The sequence below is a fragment of the Anguilla anguilla genome, chromosome 15, assembly GCF_013347855.1.
Source record: "Anguilla anguilla isolate fAngAng1 chromosome 15, fAngAng1.pri, whole genome shotgun sequence".
NCBI classification, from domain to species: Eukaryota; Metazoa; Chordata; class Actinopteri; order Anguilliformes; family Anguillidae; genus Anguilla; species Anguilla anguilla.
Window position 1 is genome coordinate 36,191,310 of NC_049215.1, and position 23,034 is coordinate 36,214,343.

A 23,034-nucleotide genomic window follows, 5' to 3' on the forward strand; every position below is an offset into this window, starting at 1 on the left:
TCTCTCATTGAAACCATCGGCTGGGTGTGTAGGTGCTATTATCATACAATACAAGTATGGGCAGAGTGTGTTGGGCAGAGTGTGTTGGGCAGCTGCGCAGAACTCGTACAGGTGGGACTAGGGAACGGGGTCAGGCAGCAGAATGGTGCAGGATGTGCTGAGATATCTGTCACAGGGGCTTAGGCCGGGGAGGGGAGGGGAGGGGAGGGGGGGGGGGGGGGGGGGGGGGGGGGGGGTGGAGCTCGGGCATGGGGCTGGGGGTGGGTGGTGATGGGGTTTCTGGTGCTGGTCTCTGGGTAGTCACCGTGGAGCCATTCCTCTGACTCAGCAGCCTAATTATCGCAGCCGGACGCTGAATCTCCACGGCACCTCCGTGGGTGATTTTATTGGGCTAAAAATAACCTTACCCTCCTCGCTCTTTACCCACAAATCAGAGCGCTCCCTGCGCCCTGGGCATGGAGTCTCAGAGGGCTCCAGCTGCAGCCGTCAGTCTATGAGACACATTTTCTATCTGGAGATTCAGTCAAGTTTGTTTTTACTGGCTGATTTGTCATCTGTTAGTCAGCTAACAGATGACAGATCAGATATAGACTACATGATCCGTCTGATCTGTTTAAAACTGCTGTATATTCAGGGTATTTTTTTCTTCACTTTTAACGGCAGAGCAGTTTTTGTTATCCGTCTGAATTACTGCTCAAATACAATTTGTTGCTTGATTGAGTAAACCTGCCAATTCCAACCCAAGAGCTAAAAATGGTATGAGATTATCAAAGAAACTGCACTCCTTACAGCAGCATAATCATAAAAATGTGAACAGATGTGTTTCAAGGTTCTTCATTTTTTTAAGTGCTTAGTGTTTAAATATTAAAAATGAGGTTTTTATTTTCCTAAACTGCCTCTGATGTTGGGGGACTCAGGATGCAGCTGATTCAGTCACCTGGTAACTAAGGCCGTAGGTGTGTCATCACAAAAAGCAAACAAGAAGCGTCAGACTAATGTGGGAAAATCGCTTGGCTTACCCTACAGTGCGATAGGATGGCTGAAGGCCGATTCTGGGATGCTCCACCCATCGGTCGCTCCCTGCTCTCTGAATGTTCCATAACCGAACGCGAGTAACGGGAATCCTGCTTTTCCGACTCCGGGCTGGTTTTGGACTTCCTGTTTCAGGAGTGCTGTGTGCTGTGGGGTATAAATAGGACTGCCTACATGTCTGTGTGTTCGGATGGGGAGACGGTCAACTGAAGCCTGGTGGCCAAAGATTAAAGAGCATTCATAAAAACCCAGTGCAGACGGATCACTACTCTTTGTGTTCACTGTGGGATCAACATACTCACTCTCTCCTCTCTCTCTCTCTCTCTCTCTCTCTCTCTCTCTCTCTCTCTCTCTCTCTCTCTCTCTCTCTCTCTCTCCTCCCTCTCTCTCTCCTCCTCATTTCTTCTCTCTCTCTAGTCTGATCAACAGGCTGAAGCCCGGGATTGTGAAGAGGGTGAACAGGTTGTCCACTCCTATTGCCGGCTTGGTGAGTGTTGCTGTGTCTCTGTGTGCTCTGTGTCTCTCATCTGAAAGGGGCTGGTTTTGTGTTTGTGAACCCCGACCCTGTGCTGGCCAGAAGAGGATGTGTCCCCCACCCCAGCTGAGTCTGGTCCCTCCCCAGGTCTGGATGTCCTCCTGGGAGTGTCGCCGTGCCTCTGTTCCCTCTGGCTCGCTCTGTGAGGGCTGGATATGGCAGGCGTAGGGCTGGATGTGGCAGGCGTAGGGCTGGATATGGCAGGCATAGGGCTGGATGTGGCAGACGTAGAGCTGGATGTGGCGGGCGTAGGGCTGGATATGGCAGGCGTAGGGCTGGATGTGGCGGGCGTAGGGCTGGATATGGCAGGCGTAGGGCTGGATGTGGCGGGCGTAGGGCTGGATATGGCAGGCGTAGGGCTGGATATGGCAGGCGTAGGGCTGGATGTGGCAGACGTAGGGCTGGATGTGGCAGACGTAGGGCTGGATATGGCAGGCGTAGGACTGGATATGGCAGGCGTAGGGCTGGATGTGGCGGACGTAGGGCTGGATGTGGCGGACGTAGGGCTGGATGTGGCGGGCGTAGGGCTGGATGTGGCGGGCGTAGGGCTGGATGTGGCAGGCGTAGGGCTGGATATGGCAGACGTAGGGCTGGATGTGGCAGACGTAGGGCTGGATGTGGCAGACGTAGGGCTGGATGTGGCAGACGTAGGGCTGGATATGGCAGGCGTAGGGCTGGATGTGGCGGACGTAGGGCTGGATGTGGCAGGCGTAGGGCTGGATGTGGCGGGCGTAGGGCTGGATGTGGCGGGCGTAGGGCTGGATGTGGCAGGCGTAGGGCTGGATGTGGCAGACGTAGGGCTGGATGTGGCGGACGTAGGGCTGGATATGGCGGACGTAGGGCTGGATGTGGCGGACGTAGGGCTGGATGTGGCAGGCGTAGGGCTGGATGTGGCAGGCGTAGGGCTGGATGTGGCAGGCGTAGGGCTGGATGTGGCGGACGTAGGGCTGGATGTGGCGGGCGTAGGGCTGGATGTGGCAGACGTAGGGCTGGATGTGGCGGGCGTAGGGCTGGATGTGGCAGACGTAGGGCTGGATGTGGCAGACGTAGGGCTGGATGTGGCGGGCGTAGGGCTGGATGTGGCGGGCGTAGGGCTGGATGTGGCGGACGTAGGGCTGGATGTGGCGGACGTAGGGCTGGATGTGGCGGACGTAGGGCTGGATGTGGCGGACGTAGGGCTGGATGTGGCGGGCGTAGGGCTGGATGTGGCAGGCGTAGGGCTGGATGTGGCGGACGTAGGGCTGGATGTGGCGGGCGTAGGGCTGGATGTGGCAGACGTAGGGCTGGATGTGGCGGGCGTAGGGCTGGATGTGGCGGGCGTAGGGCTGGATGTGGCAGACGTAGGGCTGGATGTGGCAGACGTAGGGCTGGATGTGGCAGGCGTAGGGCTGGATGTGGCGGGCGTAGGGCTGGATGTGGCGGACGTAGGGCTGGATGTGGCGGGCGTAGGGCTGGATGTGGCGGGCGTAGGGCTGGATGTGGCGGGCGTAGGGCTGGATGTGGCGGGCGTAGGGCTGGATGTGGCGGGCGTAGGGCTGGATGTGGCGGGCGTAGGGCTGGATGTGGCAGGCGTAGGGCTGAAGATGGGTTCACAGGGTTCAGGAGTGTTTGACACGCTGCTGTGTGAAACTGAACTGAAGGGTGAAACGCACAAAGAACTGCAGTGTTCTGTTTGGCCTCTTTTTTAATGTGTGACTGTGAGAGAGATCTGATCTGCAGAGCAGCAGTCTGTAACAGTAAGTCTCATTACGGCTGAAATGTGAAAACCTGGAAACCATTATGATTTCTGCTACTTTATTAGTCCCCCCTCCCCGCACTCCCACCCCAAACCCCAGATATAGCGTTAACTCTGGCAAGAAACGCGTCTCCATTTCCAGAGCCCTGTAATGGAAGGTAGTTCTGTGCAGCGGGCTGTGGGATTGCGGTGGGGGTGCAGGGGTGCTGGGGCGGGCTGTGGGATTGGTGTGGGGGTTCCCACCGGTGCCAGGCTTCATCTCCCACGTCCCTTAAGCTCGGCTGCAAGCTGAGCAGCAGCTTTCTGCAGCGTTTCCCATGCACAGCTCAACAGTCTGGGTGGGGGGGGGGGGTAAGTCTAGCTGTGGTGTGGTGTGGTGGTGTGACTGGGTGGGGGGGGGGGTAAGTCTAGCTGTGGTGTGGTGGTGTGACTGGGGGTGGGGGGGGTCTAGCTGTGGTGTGGTGGTGTGACTTGCCACATGAGGGAAGTGAGATTTGAAGCTCCGTGGCTTAGTGAAGTGGTTGGCAGTGACTCCGTGGGGTTCAGCGAGCTGAAGCCGGGCTGTGATTGGACGTGCTGCTGAAGCCGGGCTGTGATTGGACGTGCTGCTGAAGCCGGGCTGTGATTGGACGTGCTGCTGGCGCTTCAGATCTTTCTCTTCAGCGAGGCTTCAACATTACGCCACATAAAGGGAGAGAACGTCCAACGTAAAGATTCTTCTGGAATTTATCTCTGAATAGCCTGCAGGGGGGATGTGAATGTGAACGTGTCTGCATCGTATCTACGGCTGATTAGCTTTCATTTATATTAACACAGTTTATATGATGTACTTTAGATCATTTAGTTGTTGTTTTAAATTCATATTTTTCTTTGTTTGCCCCCTAAAGAGCATTTTGGGGCTGTTCATCCCATTAGCATGTCAGCAGCTCACTCTTAAAGAGGTACGAGGCTGAAGTGGCCAGAGGTTGGATTACACAAATGTTTCTCATGCTTTTGCAACCTGCGCTATTCCTGAAAAAATACATATCAGCCTTTTTAAAAGCCCCAGAGCAGATTGTTTAAGCATCCAGTGTGGTAGTAATGGGGATTTCACAGGATTAAAAAAAAAAATCTGTCTTTGAAGGTTCACCAGAATGCTCTTCTTGGGAAGAGATTCAGTCAGATTTATTAAAAGTGATGAATACAGAGCATGCTATACTTTGCGGTCATGCATTTGTGAACCCTGATGTCATGTTTCATAATTACTTTGGACATTAGTGATGAAGTTAATTAAATCACAAGTGTTTGCTGTAAGATTTATTTTAGTTAATGATGTCACGGTAACACTATTGATGAAAGATATTTAAATAAGCTGCTCTTTCAAGGGTATTATGGTGGAATATTGAATGTTCTGTCGGGGAGCAAAAGTACATTAAAATGAATGTCTAGCCAGTTACTAATCTTTCATGGATGGTAGAACTTGTAGAATTATAGAAGGTGTGCTCTAAATATGACCTATACTTATTATTTTTAGTATTTCTAGGACAGTTCTAAACCCTTGTTCTTATCAGGGTAATTTGCCAGACCAGCTGTGACGGCTTCGCTGGAGGATTAGGGCTCCTGGACGGGCCCGGCGTGTTTTAGGGGATTAAGTGCTCTGACTGCAGTGGGGTGCTGCTGGTTTACTCCTTACTAGCCTCTGTGTTAAGAGGCTGACCTCTTAACACTTCAGGGGTTTGTTATTAACATTCTGGGCATTTTCTCCTGTCAGAATGACAAGGTTTAAAAGGCAGTATTCCAGTGTATGCATGATGGGGGGAGGGGGAATGAGGGGGCGAGGCTGGGTCAGTGTGGATCTGTCCCCAGGCACAGCGTTGGGCCGTTGGGTTGAGGGGGCGGGGCTGGGTCAGTGTGGCTCTGTCCCCAGGCAAGGCGTTGGGCCGTTGGCTTGGTAAGTTTCCCCTCGGCCAGCAGGTGTGGGTTGCGTCAGGTGTGATATTCCAGCTCAGGTGTGCGGTGGCTAAGCAGAGCTCGGAGGGCTGCTTCACCTGTCGCCTGGTCCTCTGTGGCTGTTAATGATGGTTCACATTGCCCCCCCCCATCATCCCCAGAGTGAGCTGTCCAGCCCTGCCCCTTGTGTCACACGTGCCCAGAACGTGCCCAGAGTGTGCCCAGAACGTGAGCAGAACGTAGGAAGAACGTGCCCAGAACGTGCCCAGAACGTGAGCAGAACGTGAGCAGAACGTGACCCTGACGTGAGGATTTTTCACGCGGTCGCTTCTCAAAGCCAGGCTTGGCTCTTTCCGGTGTGCATGGGGCACTGAAAGGGCCTGAAAGGCCCGGGCTAGTGCAGGGGTGCATTCTTCACCAGTCAGTCTGAGGCGTTTCAGGAATGTGATCGTGCTGTAATCTGCTGTTGGCACGGAGACTCTTAGAAGCATTCAGCTGCGGCTCACAGACACTTCAGAGAATCGCACAGTACAGCGCGGGCATTGTTTCTGAAAACAAAGTGATGCACCTTTAGGTTTTGGACACACCTGTCTCACTCCTGTGCGAGGATGCCTGTCATTTTACAGTGTTCTCTCAGTCAGTGAATTAACAATAGAATATTAATGGAGCTTTTTTGTCCTGGGTGAAGAAACGTGATCCCACAGCTGCTGTATCATCATGTCACAGTAAACCGAACTACATGAGGAGACATCAGGGCTCCAACAGTTAATCTAATGTTGTGATATAATATATTTTTACAAATTGGTTGGATTTCCACCTCAGTGATTAATAGCTATTCATTTCAGATAAACGCCCCAAAGTGTCTGTTGGTGAACCAGCACTGCTGGTGGCTTTGGGACATGATTGGAATAGCACGGCTGTTTCTCCTGACACTATTATTTGTTTAAATGTTACAATGATCAGGTAAAATGTTCTGAAATATGGATGCGCTCTTCATCGCAGTCTCCGTTCTGAAGATGGTATTAAGGCGCACTGCCGAATCTACCCTGGACTTCAGAAATGGCAGCACTCCAACTGGAGCTCGTGTGGAATCCATGGGTCAAAAGATGTAAATTTAAATGAGGTAATCAGTGTAACACTCAGACATGTACGGTCACAGTTTCCTCAGTCTTCATAGCAGTACGGCGCTTTTTTATATACATGTAAGCCTAACGCGTGACTGACTTTGAATAAAATAACAGAAGGAACGGGCACGGTTTTTAGATTGATCCAGATTAGATTTGTGAGTGTTGGTTGTGAGGCAGTGTTGCGGTGTTTCCTCGGTGAGGTGTGCTTTGTGTCCAGTGGAATGTTCAGCAGATGGTTCCGGAACATTGGCGGCCAGTTCTGTGACTGATTTAACGGGCGGGAGGACCGGCTGCGTGTGTCAAACTGTGGGTGTTTTATGAATGCACTTGCTTGTGCAATAATTTTCTGCGGTACATTTGAAGTGAACGGGTGTGATCAGTCTCCATTTAGCCTTTTAGAAAAGGCAATTAGAGACATTTGTTGAGTTTCGAGCTTCAGTTCCAAGCTGCTTTTCTGTGGCAGTTTGCTGCTCAGGGGAGATAAGATAAGTTTTACTGCGGACACCTGCGGAACAGGCATCCCACGGAGCGCGCTCCCTTCCCCAAGCTTTGTTTTCCTGCCGCGACTCCGCCCTCATAACTCCGCGAATAAAATGGCTGCCGCGGCGGAGGAATGCGGGCGTGGATTGCGTCGGTTCGTATCGCGAGCGTGTTTCTGAAGAGTGGAGAGAGAGAGCGAGCGGCGGAAGGATAACTTTGGGGCCTGGCACACGTGCAGAGCTGAAGTGGATGCCGCACATTGCAGAGTCGACACATACCTGCTTCCCTGTGCTTTCATCACCGGGGGGGAGGAGACAGGTCAACAGCATTCCTCAGAGACGGACGACTTGAGACCGTGCGGGTTCCACTCCTGCCGTAATGCCCCTGACGGAGCGGGCATGGGGGATGCAGGCTGGCAGGGGTGCCCGTCTGTGTGCCCGTCTCCGGTGTCTCCCAAACGGGCCCCACAGTGCAGCTCGTCTATTTTTACTTTCGGAGAGGAAATTCTGCAGCTGGTGAAATGCAGCCCAAAATTTTTGTTGCTTATCAAATTATTGGGTGCTTTGCCAGAACCCTTTCATTGATTTAAAAATAAATAAATAAATACACTAATAATAGTAATGATTTTTTTATTTATTTGTGTATTAGGAGACATTAGATTTTTCCTTTCTGCTGACTTTGGTCCCTTAGCTCAGTAGGGTTTCGCCGTGACTGTAGGAGCTTTCTGTAACCGTGAATGCACACCGACCCCCCCCCCCCCCCACCCAGCGTGACCCCTGACCCCTGACCTCTGAGCCCCCGAGGCCGCACTCGTCCCTCTGCCCTGAAGGAGCCAGTACCCAGAGTTCCGCTCGGTCTGTTTGTCCAAATAAGCACGTAGCCGAGCGCGTGTGTATAAATACACACCGCGCGGAGCAGCCCTAATTACTGTGGAGCGTGTAATGACAGGGCTGCGCTCCTGTGAGCAGGACCGGGGTACGACTCGCCTGTACCCCAAACTCTGCGGGCTGTAGCCCTGCTGCAGCTGCCCTGCTGGAATGGGCTGCAGTGTGTCTGCAGTCCCAGAGTTCTCAGGGTTTACCCAAATAAACCTGCCGCGTGCGCGTGCGCGTGTGTGTGTGTGTGTGTGTGTGTGTGTGTGTGTGTGTGCGTGTGTGTGTGTGTGTGCCGGTTAGTGAGCCCTAAAACAATGTGCAGCCGTTTAATCTGTTAGAACTGATTTGTTATTGTATCTGGGCTGCTGTCGGCCCTGTGGAGAATAATCGAGACAATCTGTTAAACCCCTCCCCCCCCCCCCCTTACCCCTCCCCACACCCCCTTAAATAACGTCCGAAACACAGACTCTGTAAGCGTGTGAATGCGCTGAGAGGTGAAACTCGCTCTGCCACGCCCCCGTGCCTCTGCCCACACTGTGGCGGGGTGGGGGGGGTGGGGTGGAGAGGGGGCATAGTTTGCCCTCTCCGTCATTGGTTTCAGACCTCTGTCTCCTGGCAACAGCACGTCAGGCGGAATTATTCACCCCCCATGGATTCCACAGGTATTCTCCTGCTGTGGGCAGGGCCCAGGCATTTTGTTTGGCTGCTGGGTGTGTGTGTGTACCTTTGTGTGTGTGTGTGTGTGTGTGTGTGTGTCTGTGCCTGCTTGCTTTGCATGGGGGAAGGTGAAACCAGAGAGAGAGAGAGAGAGAGTGCTGACATATAGCTGCTCAGTCTCCACCCCCCCCCCCCCCCCCCACGCCACCCTCTAAACAGGTAAAGCTGGAGGAGTCAATCATAGCTGTCAGACAGGCCTGCCTGCATGCTACATTGTGTCACTGTTTATTTGCCACACACCACTCCTCCCCCCCCCATAACCCCACCCCCCGCAGTCACCAACCTCCGCCCCCTGCTTCTTCTCTCTCAACTGAACTTTGGATGTGTAGAATTCCGGACTGTGTGCACCGGAGTATTACCGCTCTCTCTCTCGCTCTCGCTCTCGTTCTCTCTCTCTGTGTGAGGCTCAGCCCGGACGACCCTTCTCCCGTCTCTCCGCAGGACAACGTGAACGTCTTCCTCAGGGCCTGCGGGAAGCTCGGACTGAAGGAGGCGCAGCTCTTCCACCCCGGGGACCTGCAAGACCTGTCCTCCCGCGTCACCGTCAGGTGAGTCCGCGCGGGCTTCCCGCGGCCATCGCAGCCGCGGCGCGGGAGCAGCTGTGCCGGGGAGAGCAGGTGTACCCGCAGCCAATCAGGCGGGAGGTGGCGGTGTTAGGGTGCAGAGGCAGACTCGCTTGGTTTGGAGCGTTCGGTTTATCCGGTGTGAAGGTTCTGTCTGATCTGTGCGCTGCTGGAAAGCTGGTCGAGTGTCTGCCTGTGTACACTGACCCCCCGAGTTTAAATTTAACCCAGTGATCTTACCGACGCAGGGTGCTGGAACGGGACGTTTTAAAGGGATTTGCTCGGGGGTTTGACAGTTTGAAAATAAAATGGAGGTTTTGAGTAGTTTGGACAGTCCTGTCTCTGTTGAGACTCCTGTCATGTGGGTTCTGTTTGTTTTGCTGTAAGGTCCGGGCTAATGTGTTTAAGTTGTTGTCTGAGCGTTAGCTAATCAGCCGTGTCGTGAGAGTATGAACCGCGCTGGGAAGCCGAAAGAGGAGGGAAGGGAAGCGGGGTTCAGAGGAGGATGAAAGTGGGATCTAATGATAACTCACCGGACCGCACAAATTACAGCTCTGCATGTGAAATGAAAGCCTGCGAGTCACAGTTTAAAAGGAGCTCACGGGCGGCAGGGTGGAGTCGGCCATTAGAGGCATTTATCAGCCCTGTGAAAGGGCATGCAGTACACTGCCGACTGCGTGTGAAACAGACTGTGAGTGTGTGTGTGTGTGTGTGTGTGTGTGTGTGTGTGTGTGTGGGTGTGTGTGTGTGTGGGACTGAGTGAGTGTGTGTGTGTGTGGGACTGAGTGAGTGTATGTGTGTGTGTGTGTGTGAGTGTGTGTGGGACTGAGTGGGTTTACTGTGTGTGTGCATGGGACTGAGTGAGTTTTCTGTGAGTGTGTGTGTGTGTGTGTGTGTGTGTGGGACTGAGTGAGTGTGTGTGTGTGTGTGTGTGGGACTGAGTGAGTGTATGTGTGTGTGTGTGTGGGACTGAGTGGGTTTACTGTGTGTGTGTGAGTGTGTGTGGGACTGAGTGAGTGTACTGTGTGTGTGCGTGCACAGTGTACTGTGTGTGCATGTGTGCTTGGACGTAAGTGCACGTGAGTGTACACTTTGTTTATGTGCATGCGTGCTTGAGTGTGTGCACGTGTACACTGTGTGTGTGTGTGTGTGTGTGCGCGTGTTTGTGTGTGTGTGTGTGTGTGTGTGTGTGTGTGTGTGTGTGCGCGTGTTTGTGTGTGTGTGTGTGTGTGTGTGTGCGTGCGGTTGTGTGTGTGTGTGTGTGTGCACTTGTGTACATATGCCTGCCTGTCCATGCCTCTCACTGTAGTGTCTCATTTGCTGAACTTTCTGGTTTCCCTCCTGTTTTGGCTCTCGTGGGTAGAGTAGAGCCTTGTGGGTAGAGTATGGCCTTGTGGGTAGAGTAGGGCTTGTGGGTAGAGTAGGGCTTGTCGGTAGAGTATTGTGGATAGAGTAGGGCTTGTGGGTAGAGTATTGTGGGTAGAGTAGGGCTTGTGGGTAGAGTATTGTGGGTAGAGTAGGAAGTTGTGGGTAGAGTAGGGCTTGTGGATAGAGCATTGTGGGTAGAGTAAAGATTGTGGGTAGAGCATTGTGGGTAGAGTAAGGATTGTGGGTAGAGCATTGTGGGTAGAGTAGGACCTTGTGGGTAGAGTAGGGCTTGTGGGTAGAGTATTGTGGGTAGAGTAGGGCTTGTGGGTAGAGCATTGTGGGTAGAGTAGGGCTTGTGGGTAGAGCATTGTGGGTAGAGTAAGGATTGTGGGTAGAGCATTGTGGGTAGAGTAGGGCTTGTGGGTAGAGCATTGTGGGTAGAGTAGGGCTTGTGGGTAGAGCATTGTGGGTAGAGTAAGGATTGTGGGTAGAGTATTGTGGGTAGAGTAGGGCTTGTACAGAACGCAGTGGTATGTTGAAATACCTGTTGAGTGGCATCAGGGCTGAGCCCTACAGGCACTGGAGCGTGGGGGCGGGGGGGTGGGGGGATGGGGGGGGGGGCCTTAGTACTGAATTTCATAAATCAGAAATTGAACTTGTGTTGGTGTGTGAATTGGGCAGTGCATATTGGACTTATTAGATTGTTTATATGGACACAGAACCATTAAGCTACTGTGACATTACATTGATTAACTTGTCCCTCCTGGATCGTCTTGTCAGCAGGTCCTGAAGGTAACATGGGGGTCGCAGAGGGGGGGTCAGGGTTACCCCTGTAATACTCGTTAGCAGTCACACGCAGCTTGTCTGCCTCTCGGTTTGGTTGCCGTGCCACGCCCTGCCTTGCCCTAGCAACCACAGAGACATTCTGATCAAACAGGGCCAGCCCTCCCTCTCTGGACGTAAACAGCCAGTTACCAGGCTCCAGGCCCTCAGGGCCCGGGACGGCCGAACGGGGGCCTCACACAGCCTAATTTTAGAAGGGGAAGGTCACCTTCTAACGCCCTCTTAAAGGGAGCGCTGACGGGCCTCTGGACCGCCTGTATTTTTAGCATTTTAATTTATTCATTCATTTATTTATTTATTTATTTATTTTAGAGCGCCTTCCTTCTTAAAGCCCCCCGAAGCGGAGTCATGCGGTCCGGTCGCAGACGTCATCGTTCATGAGCGAGCGTTTCTTCGCATTCACATTCCGAACATTGTTTCGAACAAACGCTTGGTATTAGTTCTGAGCTGCTGACTCTGTGGGACCATGGGAAATGCCTGTTTGATGTTCCTGGACTGGCAGATTTATCGCCTCCGCATCTCCACGCTGAGCAGCTGCCTGCCAGCCTCGCTAAATCCAGAGAAGACCAGAACGCGCCGCGTGAAGATTTAAATCGCCGCGTCGGCTGGAAACGAAATGGGAAATTTCACGTCTGTCCCGCGGTTCACGTGCACGCTCGCGCTTAAAGGGACGGCCGGCCTACTCTGAGCCCAATTTATAAACACTTTGACAAAAAAGTGAAGTGAAGCTTGGATCCTCGATTGTCTGAGAACAATGGAAAGTTAGCCTAGCCACCCAAGATTGGGTATAGTTCCCCTTTAACCTTTGGGGTTTTTAAAATAATGCAGAAGTCTTGTTTCGTTGTGGTAATCTCACCCAGAGACTAAATCTGAATTGCACATTGAGGATTCTGATGACGGTGGTTGGATGGTTATAGCCTGTAATGTAATCGTTTAGCTGAGGCAGTGGAAGAACATGGGCCTATAAATCTGCACGCCGGTTCCCCCTTTAAATCCGAACATTACTCTCATTGTGGATGCAGGGAGACGTCGCATGACTAGCGAAGCGTGGCCATGTTCCCAACAAACAACCGTTACAAATTACAGTCTCACAAGAAACCCGGTCGAGTCCACTGAGAGCTCAGTGTCTCACAGAGACGCTCCAGATCACCGACTGCCACTCCTTGTCTGTACAGTGTGCCGTCACTGTTATGCTCTACTTTCATGACAAACCCAACAGGCTTTTGCTGCAAAGTGAGAGATTTTTTTTTTTTCATGCGGCAAGAGGGAAGAGTCTTTACCTTTACCTTCAGATTCAGAATTGATTTGTAGCTTAGAGTTGATCTGCCCAAACCAAACATTGCATCCGCCCAGAACAGTCTGGATCTAACATTGGGTCTGTCCAGACAAGCTTGGATTTAATGTTGTATCTACCAAACCAGACCTAATATTAGCAGTGGACATCTATGAAAACTAGATGTAATCTAGCACTCGCCCTACCAAGACCAGCCTGGGTCTGACTTTGGGTCTGCCCAAACCAGACCGAGGAGGTGTGGGAGGCAGAGGCCGGATGTGGAGGGTGGCCCGGGAATTCCTAAGCTGGCACGCACGGCACCGTTGCCCAATGTGGTCTGTGGCACAGAGGTGCGAGGTGTGAGGCGCTGAGCGTTGTGTTCATTCTCTTCGTCCTTGTATGGGTAACAGTGGCAGGTATGCGTCGAGCAGCCTGACCTTTGAGCTGGGCTTGGTGCTGTCATACCACCGTTGGCTTACTGTACACATGGCAATGGCGCAGATTAGGCTGAATAACGCCCGGACTGATAAGGCCATTATCTCCCCCTGCGTGCCTTTCCCCGATAAGCTATATTTAAACTGAGCTACATAAACCGTGGGCCTGATGCTTGCTGATTTCATACCTCTCCTGGAGCTTTGGGACCACACCGTGGAGGTTCTCACCGTTCCTGTCCCAAACCAGATTTTACTTTATTTTCCCCCTCCGCCACCTGACTGTTGCTGTTGTGAAACCTGAAACCTCAGCGAGCGAGCGAGAGAGAGAGAGAGAGAACGCGGGTCTGAGGAGCGGGGGAACGAGCTCACCTGGAGCTCTGCTGGTTTGGGGGTGGTGTCCATCACAGCTGCAGAAATGGATCTTATTACACAGGGATTAGGGGATTAAGGGGATCTGGGGATTACAGGAGAGAACTATGGTAACTGCTCCATCATTACGACCGGTTCCTCTTCTCGTCCGGCCCCATTAAGGTCAATTAAGATTGGTTACGTTGTCAGAAAACAAGCCTGTTTTTTATTTTGCCTGACTGGGTTTTTGTGAATGTGGATTCCCCACTGAATTTCTCCTCTTCAGTTCTGCTTTGAAGGAAGAGATGGGCAGCTCTGAATCTCCAGGGCCTTCTCAGATCTGGCCCTCGGGGTTTACTGCTGGTTTTTTTGCTGATGGCTAATTGGTTGGCTAATGCTGCTGATTGGCCAGAGATCCCACTCACCTGGTTTCCCAGGTATAAATCAGTCCCTGGCTGGAGACCAATGGAAAGCAGCGGTACTACGGGACAAAATGGCTGCATTTGCGTGTCCCTGTTAGTTTAATTGATGGCTGTATTCATTGGATGCTGTCTTTTTTCCCCATGTGTTCATTCCTCTGGAATTCCAGTACTCTTCCAGCATGTTCTCATGCATTTAGTGTGAAATCACAGAGATGTTGTTGCTCAGTGCATGCCATGCTTTTGCCATTTGAAACCATTTTAGAAGACACTGATCTTTTACTGTCAGCCTGTGAACAGAATTGCTTGCTTGCATCATGTCGCACTACCTTTGAAACTAAGGTGTGCTTATGTTACTGTAAATACAAGCACACCTTAGTTTCGTAGAAAGGTAGTGTGGCACGATGTAAGCAAGCATTTCTGTATAGTATAGTTTTCGTTCACATTAGGCCTAACTAAATCATATCCATATATGTATGTGTGTGCAGCCAAAATCATATGTATATATTCAGTGAGCACTAGTTTGAATTTTGTACTCATAAACCTGTGATGTGATTTAGTGTACTTTACGGGTTATGCTCCCAGTTTGGTCTTATCTCGTAAGAAGTTGACAACACAAGCAGGTTTGAATATTGAGTAACGCAGGCAGACCTCATTAACCTACCATTTGCCTCTCCTGTCAGTTGGGCTGAAAAGGGTTTGTAAACTCTCCTCAGTTAAAGCCAGCACATCGTGCCATGAATGTTCCCAACGGAACACAGACGTCATGAGCAACACCTCATCGGAGTTGCAGAGGAAGCCTTTTATGACATCATAAACTAGCACAATTGCACCCTAAATGTACACTAATGTATCATTTTAAAAGTCTGTTATTCAGCAGGTTTTTAAATAATGTTTTTTAGCCTGAGTTGTTTAGATCTGTAAAAAGTCTGGGGTCCAGTGCAGGTACAGTTGCCCATAATCGCCGTCGTTATTGCCTTTGTTTCTTGTGTCAGTATAAGAGCGTGTATTGTTGGAGCAGCGTGCCCTTTGAGGGCAGGTTCCTGTTTGCATGTGTGGCGTACTGCACTGTGCAGTTATATGAGCACAGCTGCTCGTGCGCACGTGCGTGAGCTCGTGAAACGAGCGATTGTGAGGGGAGGCACACGAGCGCTCTGCCTTGGCAACGCAGCGCTGCCATAAATGGCCACGCGTGATGGAAGCGCCAGCGTCGGGCTGTTTGCTCGCGCGTAATCAGCACGCCGTCCGATAAGGGCGAGGCGGCCGCTCGGAAAGATACCGCCGTTTGGAAGGCGCTGCCTCCGTCCGCGCAGATCCCGTTCAGCTTCGCTTCCGTTCGCGTTCGAATCGTGGTTTTGTGTGGCGCGCGACGGCGCCCTCGGGAGTGTGGCGAACGTTGCGTAAAGGCGAGCCAAAACGTCTCTGTTAAACTTTCGTGGAAACGCGAACGCACACGCCTTTCATTCCTGCGTTTTCACCACCCTGAGAGTGATTCAGAAACTGCATCCGGCAGGACTGCTCTGTCATTCCTCCGGTGCTGGGTGGGGCTGAATTCACCCAGCTGGACCCGGTTGAAGTTTCGTTATTTCTTATCCTGCGTTGGGCAATTTAGTGAGTTTCAGAATGGGTGTGCACGCGTATCGAGTCACGCCACGGGAATTACATTAAAATAACGTGTGTGCTCTTATCTAGAGTGACGTACTGAAGTGGAGAACATCAGCTTTAGTCTGGGGAATACAAATACGTGATATCACCAAGAAGGCACACTTATAATCAGTAAGTGAGCACTTAGCCAAACAAATCTACAGTTAGTATTGTAAATACAGCTACATGGTTAATGTGCAAATAAAGAACACTGTAGGTGTCTTTCAGTCTCGGGAAACACCACGATGACCCTGGTTATTTGTTTATTTTTTGACGTTTTCCCAGTTTGTTTTAGTGATCGTCTTTGTATTATTGTATTATTGTATTGTCCTGGCAACACGTATTCAGATGTTGCCTGGGTAATACTGAGAGCATGGATGTCTGTTTTTAAAATTGGTACTGTATTTGAGCTGTCGTTGAGCCTCTGAATTTTCAGACAGAAGAGCGGCTATCTTCAGCAATAAGACGTTTTATCGTTGGATGCAAAACTGCCCGGTGGTACGAGTCAGCGGGGTGATATGGGTGCATTGCGATAACACAGAGACTGTGACACGATCCGGTCATTTCACGAGTCAATTTTACTACAGCCAAATCTACCGTGCGATTGCATTCGGCCTTCTCTTGGCGTGGGGAGCAGGGCCCTGTGTGCAGGGGTGTGGTGACGCTGGGAGGTGCAGGGATGTGGTGTCACTGGGAGGTGCAGGGATGTGGTGTCACTGGGAGGTGCAGGGATGTGGTGTCACTGGGAGGTGCAGGGATGTCACGGGGAGGTGCACCTGTGCAGGTGGCACCCTCAGGTGTGGTGTCGGGCTGCCGGGAGGAATGCCGTCGGGGTGGTTTTCTCACCTGTCAGCAGGTTCTGCAGTTCAGGCGCTCCCACAGGCGCTCCTCTCACCGCCTGCTCAGGAATGCTTCTGCGGAAAGGGTTAAGACCTCCTGCTCAGGAATGCTTCGGTGGAAAGTGTTAAGGGCTCCTGTGGCTCGCCGGGCGGTAAGAAACGTGCGCGCTCAGTACTGGGCGCAGGTGGCGGTTGCGACATAAGCGTTTGTTGGCAGCGTTTCTAGCCCCGGGGCATTGTGGGTACTCACCTGCTGCAGTCCCTCAGCGCGGCGGGGGTACGCCGTCCCACTGGTTATAGGGGGGGGGATCCAGCCAATCGCTGCAGCGGGTTCCGGATATGAGTGGGGGAACCAGCCAATCGCTGCAGCGGGTTAACCGGCTCCTTTGTCTGAAGTCAGGCCTCAACAGGCCTATGGAACGCGCGACTGACTTACTGAAACCACTAAATAAGACATTAACGTTTATACATGAGTATAAATATTAATATTGACATTTTAAAAGTGCCATGTTTTTGCTGCTTTTATGTCTGAGATGGCTTTGGTTGTGCTGACTGAGTGTGAAGTAACAGTCTAAAATTCAGGAAATTGGCCAGATTTAAAACCACTGGAAAATGATTGTCTTCTTTGGTTTAGACCCACCTGACAGTTACATTTCATCACATTACAGACATTTAGCAGACGCTCTTATCCAGAGCGACTTACATATTTTTTTTACACAGTATCCATTTATACTGCTGGATATATACTGAAGCAATGCAGGTTAAGTACCTTGCTCAAGGGTACAACGGCAGTGTTTTAATTGAACCTGTGACCTTTAGGTTACAAGACCAGTTCCTTCCCCATTACACTGCTCTGCCACCCGCCTGACGGTGGTATATGGAGCATGTGGGCTGAGCCAGGCTGCTTCCTGCATTGTGTAACAGGACGAGGGGGTAATTTGTGAATGTGAAGTCCTGGCGGAGGTTCATCGGGTGGGTGGATCAGCGTTTATTATTCGGGTATTGCCTGCGTGGCGGGGAGACGTCAGAAGCTGCTCTCTGGACCGGGAGGCGGAGCCGGAGAACGTTCTCACGCACAGCGACGGGCCGCAGGTTTCCCGTAAGTCACCTGGGCAGAGCGCAGGGATCTCCCTGACGACACCCGTCACACGGGACCCACCCAGAACACGCTGTTCCTGCTGCTCCACACAGTCAGGGCGCTGCAAGTCACCACAGGCCTTCTAAAAAATGTACCGTTTCTCCCCCAAAACACGACGCCACCGTCCCCAGTGTCTGAGGCTCTGAGGCGGTCGCCCTGCTCCTGCATTAAAACCAGTGCTTTAACACTAATGCAGGTACAGGCTGTTTTAGATACAGCTTTGGGACATGCCGCTGGTGACACCATTTTGAGGTTAAGGCCTCCCTGTCCCTTTCGAGGGGTCGTCCGGGGAGGATCGTCGTTTTGGGACGGACAGGCGGAAACCCGCTGGAATGTTCCGGAGTCACGCCTTTGCTCTGTCTGGCGTGGGAAGATGGCCGCCGGGCGCTCTGTGAAGGGCTCTGCCTGTGAGCGTCGGGGCTCTTGGCGATGGCAGACTGCATTGTGGGAAGGCAGAGATAATGGGCCGCTTTGTGAACCGCGTATAATAACGCGAACGGCCCCGGAGCAGCTGGGGGGGGGGGGGAACGGCGGGGGGAACGGCCCCGGAACAGCTGAGGGGGGGCGGGGGGGGCCGATGGGGGGGGGGGGGGGGGGCGTCAGTGGAAAGGTCACAGGCAGGCGTGTTTTTGTGCAGAGCCGTATTGCTAGCGGTTAGCCGATGTGAAGGCCACAGGAAGTGTACACAAGCGCGCGACTCTTATTAAAACGCGTTATCTGCCGCGTGTTTGCTGTAGATCTCCGTCCTGTTGGTTTGTGATGTGGGCGTCTGTCACTGGAGCGCAGTGACATCAATCATTCAAAACGTCTAACGCCTGGTTTTTGTGCATCTGCGTATGCAGGTGTGTGTGTGTGTGTGTGTTTCCATTTCCTAAACAGCTTCATTTATTTCTTTTTTTTGTTTGGATCACCTGGACAGCTGTTATTTTAGGTGTTGGTGTGGTGCTGTAGGAGTAAGATCAGTCGTCTGAAAGTAGCGGTCTAAGCCCCTGTAACCAAAAGCAATCGAGTGAAAACGGCTTCTGTTTGTTGTGGGTGGAGCAGCGTGGCACACTGACCCAGCTAGCCTCCCGCACACTGACTCAGCTGGCCTCCCGAACACAGACCCAGCCGGCCTCCCGCACACAGACCCAGCCGGCCTCCCGCACACAGACCCAGTTAGCCTCCCGCACACTGACCCAGCTAGCCTCCCTCACACAGACCCAGCTAGCCTCCCGCACACTGACCCAGCTAGCCTCCCGCACACAGACCCAGCTAGCCTCCCTCACACAGACCCAGCTAGCCTCCCGCACACTGACCCAGCTAGCCTCCCGCACACTGACCCAGCCGGCCTCCCGCACACTGACCCAGCTAGCCTCCCTCACACAGACCCAGCTAGCCTCCCGCACACTGACCCAGCTAGCCTCCCGCACACGGACCCAGCTAGCCTCCCGCACACTGACCCAGCTAGCCTCCCGCACACGGACCCAGCTAGCCTCCCGCACACTGACCCAGCCGGCCTCCCGCACACTGACCCAGCCGGCCTCCCGCACACTGACCCAGCTAGCCTCCCGCACACAGACCCAGCCGGCCTCCCGCACACAGAGCACGTTGAGCTTGTGTTGGGACTGCAGTGGCGATCATGCTGTCTGGAACTGACTCTGAATCAGCACAGTGCAGCGGTTCCTCTGTTTTATGGGAGTGTTGTCGAGCGTCCTGTTGGGAGCGATTACGTGTGAAATGACTGTAAGGGACAGACAGACAGTGTGTGTGAACAGATGGATTCAGTTTCTCTGTTTTATGAAGTCTGTGGGCCAGCTGGTTCGGTAAAGGATCGGTCTGCGCGGTGTTTTCTCCTCAGGAGTCCTAGGGCAGTAACCGTCCCCATAAGCTGCCGTTAGGTAACAGGTCTTGTGTCAGACTGTTCCTTAATATCCCCTTTCCAGCAGCGCCATAAACGCAGACTTTGTTCCAGAAAGCAGAAGTGTGCTTTTTTTTTTATAGTGCTCATAAATCTGCGAGCTCTGGATTAGCCACCGCACTGTTAGCTATGCTAAGTCACTAAAGGTTCATGGCTGCACTGTTAGCTATGCTAAGTCACTAAAGGTTCATGGCTGCACTGTTGGCTATGCTAAGTCACTAAAGGTTCATGGCTGCACTGTTGGCTATGCTAAGTCACTAAAGGTTCATGGCTGCACTGTTGGCTATGCTAAGTCACTAAAGGTTCATGGCTGCACTGTTGGCTATGCTAAGTCACTAAAGGTTCATGGCTGCACTGTTGGCTATGCTAAGTCACTAAAGGTTCATGGCTGCACTGTTGGCTATGCTAAGTCACTAAAGGTTCATGGCTGCACTGTTGGCTACGTTCAGTCCCCAAAGGCCATTGAGTGTATCGCATCCCCCGAACAGGTACAGCGATGTTTCAGACCTTCCAAACATTCCCCAGCCTCGACCTTGGTCATACCGGGGGGGGGGGGGGGGGGGGGAGTTCTGTGTACTCCCATTGTGTCCCAGCTCATATAGATCTCCCCTTTTTTGGGTGGGGTGTTAGTGTGACTCAGGCGTCAGGTTCAGAGCGTTGCAGTGTATCCCGAGCAGGTTATCCCGACGGCAGTAGCGGATCCACCCGACACGAAAAGCGTTCCGGGGGCCGAGGCGTCCGGCGGGGTTCTGTTGGCCCTCCCCCATGGAACGCACCGCATGGAAACGCACGGCGGTATCTCACTCCTGTACCGCTAACCCCCCCCCCCAACCCCTCCCCATCACAGAGGCCGCTCGGGGTGGGGGAAGGTCCGGTTACAGTGGCGGTCTCATTGATGCATTCTGCAGGGTGGGGGGGGGGCATGGGGGGGCCGTGGGGTGGGGCGGGGGCGGGGAGGTGGGGCGGGGGGGGGGGCATGGGGCAGGGGGTGTGGCTTGGGGTGGCGGGGGGTGGGGTTGGGGAGGGGGGTGCGGGTTGGGGTTGGTTTCTGGCGGCCTGGTCGTCGTGCGTGTTTACTGCTGACCAGGCGCAGGAGCTGCTGTCAATCATTTGCTCCGACTCGGCCAAAGAACGGAGAGAAATTCCTGAGATGTTTCCGCCGCCGCCGCGTTCGATAAAGGAAGCGCGTTCGCTATCGGCGAGAGCGGGGCCTGTTTGCGGGTGTCACTCAGAGCTAGCCGAGTCAAGGTTTCCCTCGTTCATCAGGTCCATCTGTGGCTTTTTTTTCCCCTTCAAGGACTAATCATCCATTCATGGTCCTGGAATTTACTACCTGCGATAAACAGCCCTAACCTGGCTGAGCACCTGGGCCCTCTATCAGTGCATTGGCTGAAATATTATCTGCATGTCCAAACTGCTGTTTTCACCCTGTCTCATATACCCAAGGTTAGGATGTCATCCCTGTTGAATACACAAGGCTTTATTATTTTTTTTTGTTTGGTTATTTTTTGATGAGTATCAGAATTTTGATAGTGAATGAAGGCTGTATTGCTATCGTGGATTATTATCATAACTGTATTATGTGATGGCATGATAATCAGATGTGGGAACATCAGAGGCTGGCCCATGTGACTCCTTCGGCTGGCTGTGGCCAATCAGAGGTCGACCGGGTTGAAGCAGAGCTGTTATTGGATGAGGTGGAACTGTACAGTAGGCCAGGATGGGACTGTGAACCCCCAGACTGGGGTGTACTGTAGCATGTAGCACCGGACCGGACTTCCCTGCAGGAGGCAGCGGTCACTGGTCTGACAGGTTTGGGGTTTTTGATTTCATTTCGAGTTCAGGGAAGTGAAAGTGAAATTGGATTCACCAGTTGAAAATGGCCGCTGTGTTCTTTGCGGAATTAAAAAGTGAATGGACTGGATGTTGGTTGCTTTGCCTTGTAAAGTGAGTCTGGCCCAGTCCCACTGTGCTGGGGGGGGGGAATTTGGCGGAGCTGTCAGGGTAGGCGCTGTGGTCCAGCTCAGAGCACAACCTTATGTGCAGAGGGGTGGGGGGCCCGGGGGGGTGAGGGCGCAGGGGGAGGGGGTGACGGGGTGGAGGTGTGGGGGGGCGGGGGGGTGAGGGCGGCGAGGGGGGGAGGGGGGGGAGGGGGTGACGGGGTGGAGGGGGGGAGGGGGTGAAGGGGTAGAGGTGGGGGGCAGGGTGACGGGTGTTGGCTTACATTAGCCAGGGTGTTTTCACTTTCTAGCGCTTGCAGTGAGTAAACACAGTGGTTTTGCAAAGCGAGGTCTGTACACGCCTCATTCTTATTTTATTGACATTTTCTCAGGCTGCAAGAGATTAAACACACACACACACATTTACACTCACACTCACCCATCTCTGTTCTTTTTCAGACCAGAAGAAACTAACAGGAGGCTGAAGAATGTAAGTACACATGTCTGTCTGTGTGTGTTTGTGTGTCTGTTTGTTTCAGTGTGTGTGTGTTTGTGTTTGTTTCTGTCTTTGTGGGTGTGTGTGTGTGTTTGTTTCAGTGTGTGTGTGTGTGTGTGTGTGTGTGTTTGTTTCAGTGTGTGTGTGGGGGTGTTTGTGTGTGTTTGTTTCAGTGTGTGAGTGTGTGTGTGTGTGTGTGTGTGTTTGTTTCTGTGTGTGTGTGTGTGTGTGTGTGTGTTTGTTTCAGTGTGTGAGTGTGAGTGTGAGTGTGAGTGTGAGTGTGAGTGTGAGTGTGAGTGTGAGTGTGAGTGTGAGTGTGAGTGTGAGTGTGAGAGTATGTGTTTTTGTTTCTGTCTGTATACCTCAGACCACCTCCAGAGCCTTTTGGATGCTGAAGAGCTATCTGATTGGCTGATGTAATTGCTGTACTGCCATTGATTCTGACTCTCTGGAGGGCTGTGAAATGGGTGAATCTTGCTGAGTAGGTGTGGTGCAGAGCTGTGGCATTATAAACACAAACACATTTGAGTGATGCATTCTGGGTTTTGTAGTTGGTTTTTCTGGCCTGTTGCCTCTTCACTCTTTACCTATGACTTTGCCGAACTTCACAAAAAGCTTGATGGAGCAGAAGGTTCTGGATCATGTGGGAACAAACGCCCCTCTGCAGCACAGGCAGGCAGACAGACAGACAGACAGACAGACAGCACAGACAGACAGAGAGGCAGACAGACAGACAGCTTTGCCTCAGGCAGATAGACAGACCTCCTGCACACACTTATCATGGAAGCATCCGGAATAAGGCTGGCTATAAGTATAAACATCAGTGACTGCGAAAGCACAGGCTTGTGTACACCCACCCTCTGGCTGGATGCGGAGGAGTTTCCTAATAATGCTTCAGCCTCTTGGCGAGAGACTTAATTACAGTAGTTACTGGTTACTGTGTATTACATCAGGCCTGAGGACTATGGGGAAAAACAGAGGGAATCAAAAGGAAAAAAAACGCGAAAATGCCTTTCCATTGGAATCTGCTCTTAAAAGTTTCCTTGTTGCAGTAAACATCTTGAGCAAAGTCCCAGCCCTCCTGAAGTCAGCCAGGCCTTCCCACCCATCTCTTCTCAGATGAGAGAGCTGCAGTTGCAGCTGCAGGAGTGATGTGTATTTATGTTCATTTTTCTTGTGTTTTTCTGTCTTTCAGGTTTTAATAACCATCTACTGGCTCGGCAGAAAGGCACAGGCTGACCCCATCTATAATGGACCTTACCTAAAGCTGAAAGCATTCGAAGGGTTACTTGGTCTAGCGCTCTCTAAGGTAAGCACCGTGGTCTCTGGGTCTCTGGGTCTGTAGACGGCGTGGTCTGTGGGTCTCTGGGTCTGTAGACGGCGTGGTCTGTGGGTCTCT

The 23,034-nt window shown here is 52.4% G+C and overlaps 1 protein-coding gene across 12 annotated transcripts in view; it reads left to right on the forward strand.

Moving 5' to 3' along the window:
* Positions 1-23,034, forward strand: part of lmo7a (LIM domain 7a) — a 66,364-nt gene that overhangs the window by 15,243 nt on the left and 28,087 nt on the right. For all 12 annotated transcript variants that reach the window (XM_035393346.1, XM_035393341.1, XM_035393340.1 and 9 more), the window contains exons 4-7: positions 1,450-1,519; positions 8,872-8,978; positions 21,599-21,629; positions 22,831-22,944. In XM_035393346.1, the coding sequence (XP_035249237.1) occupies positions 1,450-1,519; positions 8,872-8,978; positions 21,599-21,629; positions 22,831-22,944 (322 nt within the window). The remainder of the gene's footprint in view (positions 1-1,449; positions 1,520-8,871; positions 8,979-21,598; positions 21,630-22,830; positions 22,945-23,034) is intronic.